Source organism: Scomber japonicus, chromosome 10 (genome assembly GCF_027409825.1).
Source record: "Scomber japonicus isolate fScoJap1 chromosome 10, fScoJap1.pri, whole genome shotgun sequence".
In the NCBI taxonomy this organism is placed as follows: domain Eukaryota; kingdom Metazoa; phylum Chordata; class Actinopteri; order Scombriformes; family Scombridae; genus Scomber; species Scomber japonicus.
The window spans coordinates 3,476,651-3,482,255 of NC_070587.1; the positions used below are offsets into that span (position 1 = coordinate 3,476,651).

The window sequence follows — 5,605 nt, forward strand, 5'->3', positions numbered from 1 at the left end:
CTTTCCCTTCAGGAGAGCCACGTCGACTCTCGGCTCCTCCCTGCGACCCTGCAGACAGACACGAAACCTCGAACTAGATCTTCCAGTATGTCCGGAGGCGCAGAGGAGTAGCCCCTAGCTGGAGTAGAGACCCAGCTGTGTCTTTCCGCGCCAAAAAAAAAAGATAGTGCTGCGTTCAGGTGCTATCGGGAAAACTACTACAGCCCCCTTGTACGCTCTCATTGATGTAGGGTTATTATAAGCCCCATATCGGTATAAATGCAGGTCTTATAATACATCCATGTTGAGTTTATATAAAGACAAACATTCCAGTAGTATGTCAGTATCATATAGGCTAGACTACTTTATTTGTTGTTTGTTGAGAAGGTTCACTGACCTAGTTTAAAAATTTCAGGCAGCGCATGAAGGCACCATAGCGCTATATATATGTATGTTGAGGAAGCTTAGCTTAGATCAGTCGGTGTCTCTCGGTGGGTCAGGGTAACCTCACCAGTCTAAAAAAAACACTTTTTACAACCAGATACGGGATCTCTCGGTAAAAAATGGCCCCTAAAACCATAAAAATGGCTTTGTCCAACATGCTGGCGGACCTGAAGAAGGAGGACTTGGCGAGGTTCTGCAGCCAGCTTGTGGACCGGAGAGAAGAGCCCCGAGTCAGGCGCAACAGGGTGGAGGGTAAAAGCTTCCTGGAGATCGCAGATGTCCTGGTTTCAACTTTTACCGAGGAGGGTGCTGTTGATGTGGCTAAAGAGATCCTGAACGACATCGACTGCCAAAACGACGCAAAAGACCTCGGTTAGCACTTTTACCCTAAATGGTTTGATACAGAGTAAAGGGGGAAAAGGAGAAGTAGTCCGGTGTCAGGCTGCAGAACATGAACATAAAATAGCCTACTTAAATGCTTTCATATCAATTCCTAACGATACTTGTCAGCGCTTAATCGAGAAAGAAAGTTATGTAGTAGTTTTTAATGAAGTTGAAAATTAAAGTGAAAACTGGCCCGCGTCCTAACTTTCACTTTCGATCACGTTTCCAGCTGCTGCCAGCTGTTTGTGGCATCGTTTCCCCTCCTGTCATTTAAAAATGGTGTAAAACACATTGAGACTATAAATGTAAGAAAAGGCTGGAAAAAGGTAAAGATCTAGCTTTGTTTTTGTGGTTAAAAAAAGTTAGTCTATGAAACTCCTCATGAACCAGTACGCATGCTGTTACATAACATTCAGCAGGCTTTCTTCAATTGAATGCGTCCTCCTAATACTGGCTGTTAAAAGATCCCACTCACACGTGTTTAATGTGAGACAAAATCAACACTAAGTCATTTTTTTGCAAAAGTAAAAGTTAATGTGAAAGTCATATGAGGCCTGAGATATCTGTCATATCTGGTGGACATTTACAGTCTTTTTAGCATCAAATTCCTTCCTTCCCTCTTGTTTCCTGTTTCAGTGGCAATCCTAGATCCTGGGTTGTCCTTGATTTTGACTTTATATTTTAACCCATCAGCAACATTAATACATACGGAAGCGCATTGCATTCACTGGATAAAAAAAATGCCTCGTAATTACGAGATAAGAAAAAGGTGCCACATTAGGTGTTACACTGTACAGTGGGGGTCGACTGATTATCACCCAAATTGATGATTGATTAATTAATTGATTGTTTTTATCAGTCAGTTGCTTTTATAAAAAGTGAACTCTGGACAAATAAAACCAAGATTACCTGTATAGAGTAAAAAAACCCAAAAAAACATTATATTCTGCCTTTGTGTTTCACAGCTATTGAAATGCATCCAAATGCTGCTTGTTTTCCTTACTGTCACTCATCTTTGTGTTTGCACACTCCTCTCTCTCTGCTCCTCTCTCCTGAGGAGCAGAGAGAGAGGAGAGAAATGGTCTTGTAATTACAAGATAAGGTGTCTAATTTTTTTTTATCCAGTGAATGCAATGCGCTTCTGTAAATACCTTAGGTAAAATAATATAATATGTAGAAAATATATAAAGAATTGTAATATACATAGTCAAAACAAACAGTTTTTATAAAAATGCATCATGCCTAATGGAAACATCTATACTGTATGTGGATTTCAATTAGCATGTCTATTTATACATTACTAATTAACAAACTATGTAATTTGGTTGTCCACTTGTAGGACTTCAATTAATGTCTAATTCTTCACAAATATTATCCCTTGACCCTGCCGTTATTGTTTTATCTAGATTTACACGCTTTCAAATTCAAAGTCCGTGGTCACTGATATGCTGTTGTCGATCCCACTGGACTGAGGCAGCAACCATATTCTAAATGCTGTGATTACAACACAGTTTTCTCCACATTCACTTCAGTGATGGAGGAGATACTTTTTTCCCTTTTTCTAACACATATTTGTTGTGAAATTAAGAACAGTATCTGTAATGAGTAGTTTGACCAGTTTCACTACAGACAAGTTTCCTGCTATCTATGGAGAAGATATGAATTAAACTTTGTTCTCTTCCTGGATACTCCTCAAGAAGCCTATCAGTCAACAGTAATATGCCTGCTGTGAATCAGAAAACACTGGTGACCGACCTTAACTGAGTATTATACTCAACTCAACTTTATTTATATAGCACTTTAAGACAACCACAGCTGAAACAAAGTGCTGTACATACATAGATAAAACAATTAACAGGAAATAAATACTAAAATAAGGAGCAGAGTCTCATGCTGGGTTGAAAGCCAAGGAATAAAAATGGGTTTTAAGAAATGACAAGTTTTAAAAATGGACAGTGAGGAGGCTTGTCGAATGTTTAAAGGAAGCTCATTCCATAGTTTAAGAGCAGCTACAGAAAAGGCTCTATCCCCTCTGAGCTTCCGCTTTGACCTCGGTACCTCCAGGAGCAGCAAGTCAGCTGACCTGAGGCACCGAGCAGGAGCGTAGAGCGGGGCCAGACCATTTAAAGATTTAAAAACAAATAAAAGAATCTTAAAATGGACTCTAAAGTGCTCAGGTAGCCGGTGGAGGGAGCACAGGATAGGTGTTATGTGCTCCCTCTTACGTACTCCAGTTAAGAGGCGAGCGGCTGCATTTTGCACCATTTTATACCTTTAATAAGTTCAAAACATGTAAACACCAGGACATTTATAATGGCTGTCTGTAGAGATTACCCTTCACTATGCAGAGTCTTGGCCATTAAAACGTTCACACCCATGAAGTAAAACTAACTAACTAACTTATATCACAGCTATGACTCAGTGATAATCATCTTGACTCTGTTGAAATGTTAGTCCAAAGGTAACGTGTCCTACATTTAGTGTGTCTCAGATTTTTATGCCATCATGTATTTTTCTTTACTGTAATTTAACACTGCTTTTCCTTGTTTTTGCAGATGAAGATACCAGGGAACTCCTTTCAAAATCTGTTTCTACTGGCAGTGAGTTGTTTCCTCTTTTTTCTTAACATGACAAACTACAGTTTAGTTAGTGTTAGAAACTAGAAACTGTGCTTTAAGGGTTATACTCTCCACAGTGCCTTGAATTGAACTCTAAGCCTAAAATATTAAAACAAATATAAAATACTGTGGAGCGAGATTTGTGGCTCAATTTTTTTTGTTTTATTAAAAATGCTGATTTTAGTTCAAAAACTACATTGTGTTTCTAAAGGTACCACATAATACTACTGAGAGTTTTGTCTCTCAAACTGAGAAAATGAAGGATAAAAACACTCAGCATGCAAACTGCTCTAGTCACTTCACTGCTAAGAATGAAGTTCAGCAGGATGGTGCAACGTGTGTGTGAGTTCAGGCATAGTTTTAGTTGGAACATTTTGGAGTTATGCCATAAAACAGTGAAAGAGAGGTATGTAACTTGACTTTGTAAACCTGTGAGTTTTTAAGAGACAGAGCCTGTAAATATATTAGCCTTCATTTCTTCCCCCAAGGCCTTGAAAGAAAGCAGGTTGTTTCTGTTTGTATGGAAAAACAGAAGTGTGCAAAAAATAATTAAATAACATTTTCCTTCCTTGTTTCAGCTGCAAGTTCCCCCGCTGGAGCAGCTAGTGGAAATACCAAGGCAGATGGTAAATTTTGTTTTATTCTCTTTGTGGTTTTACTGCATCATGGTGTTCAGATTGTCTAGAAACCCAGAATCTGACAATAAAACTTACTTTCCAGTTTACTGCATGGTTCGTTACATGGTTAAATTATGAGACTATCCAGCCAAGAAAAACACACAGTAGGTCGTCATGTCAGTTCTCCCCAAAAAAGTGGTTTATAGTGACGGATTAAGTTTGGAAAAAAAAAAGCTGACAGCTCAAGAAGCTCAGATCAAACTGTCAAACTAGGCAGTACTCATCAAATATGAATCCAGATTATGTTGCCTATTTCTTGTCTCAGATGTTTTCAGAAACATATCTTAGTGTGCTGTGTAGCTGTAATTTGACAAAGTTTATGATGCAGCCAGCAAAACAAAGAACAGAGAAGCTCATATAAGAACATACGTAGTGGTAGCAGCTTAATTAATGAATCCAGTCGTTATTATTTCACTATATCTATACCCACCAAGTCATTATTTGCCGACATCCAGTGAGGCTCAATGTCATTTATTGCATCTTTAAGTCCCAGAAAATTAATTAAAGGAATTAATTGTCTGTGTTTTTACTATTTTAGGAATTCATCTACACACAAAATATTGAAAGTAGTTGTTAAATAGCATTTTGTAATAAAACCCCTCTTCAAAAGAAATGTATCAAACTGGCTACAGTTTTATATCATCTCTAAACCATAATCAGTATTTTCTTTTCCTCTCTCCACAGAAAAGCACTTTGTGGATAAACACAAGGTCCAGCTGATCCAGAGAGTGAGCAACACTGATTGCATTTTGGATGGGCTCTTTGACCACGATGTCATCCCACAAGAAGTTTATGATAGGATCAGGGCTCTACCTACCAGTCAGGCGAGGGTGAGGGAGCTCTACTGTGGTCCCCTGAAAGCTGGTCAGGACTGCAAAAACGTCTTCTACCAACTTCTTGAGCAACATGAGAAATTTCTCGTGGACGACCTCAAGAAAAATCACTAAATGTTGTGGTGAAATCCATTTTTAAGACCAAACATACACAGTCTACCTGAACCTTTCTCTGTGTCGTTTACAACAAATTGCTGACATTTCCCATCAGGTTTCAGGAATACATGCAGCAAATGTTTCATAGATAATTATGGAAGAAATGAATTAAGAATCTGACCACACACTCCTTGTTTTATATTATGAGCATAAATGGAAACAGAAATCTTTTAATGTTTGTATGTCAGCTCACTTTTATTATGTGCCTTTGCTTTTTTAAATTTATAATAAAAATATTATGATTTCTGTGAATGGTTCTTACATTTTTGTCTGTATTGTAGATCCCAAGTATTACATTTTAAAACATTACAGGGGGGTTTATCCTTTAAGAAGGTGCTACCATATCATTCTATAGTGCTGCAGATTCTCTCTGAAATGTTATGAATGAGGAGTGGCTGAATGGGTGGGGGGACTTTGTGGTCTGTCCGTCTTCCTCTTTCTGATATTCGGCATGCTGTAAGCAAACAAGTGTTTAAACTGACTATTATCATGTAACTTATTATCATCTCGTAAC

General features: G+C 38.2%; 1 protein-coding gene across 1 annotated transcript; it reads left to right on the forward strand.

The window, feature by feature from the left end:
- Window positions 1-436: 436 nt before the first annotated feature.
- Window positions 437-5,293, forward strand: LOC128366072 (apoptosis-associated speck-like protein containing a CARD). Its single transcript, XM_053326728.1, has 4 exons — window positions 437-795; window positions 3,363-3,407; window positions 4,004-4,051; window positions 4,787-5,293. Exons 1-4 carry the CDS (start codon window positions 543-545, stop codon window positions 5,047-5,049), a joined length of 609 nt encoding a protein of 202 aa, XP_053182703.1. The 5' UTR covers window positions 437-542; the 3' UTR covers window positions 5,050-5,293.
- The last annotated feature ends 312 nt before the right edge of the window (window positions 5,294-5,605 follow it).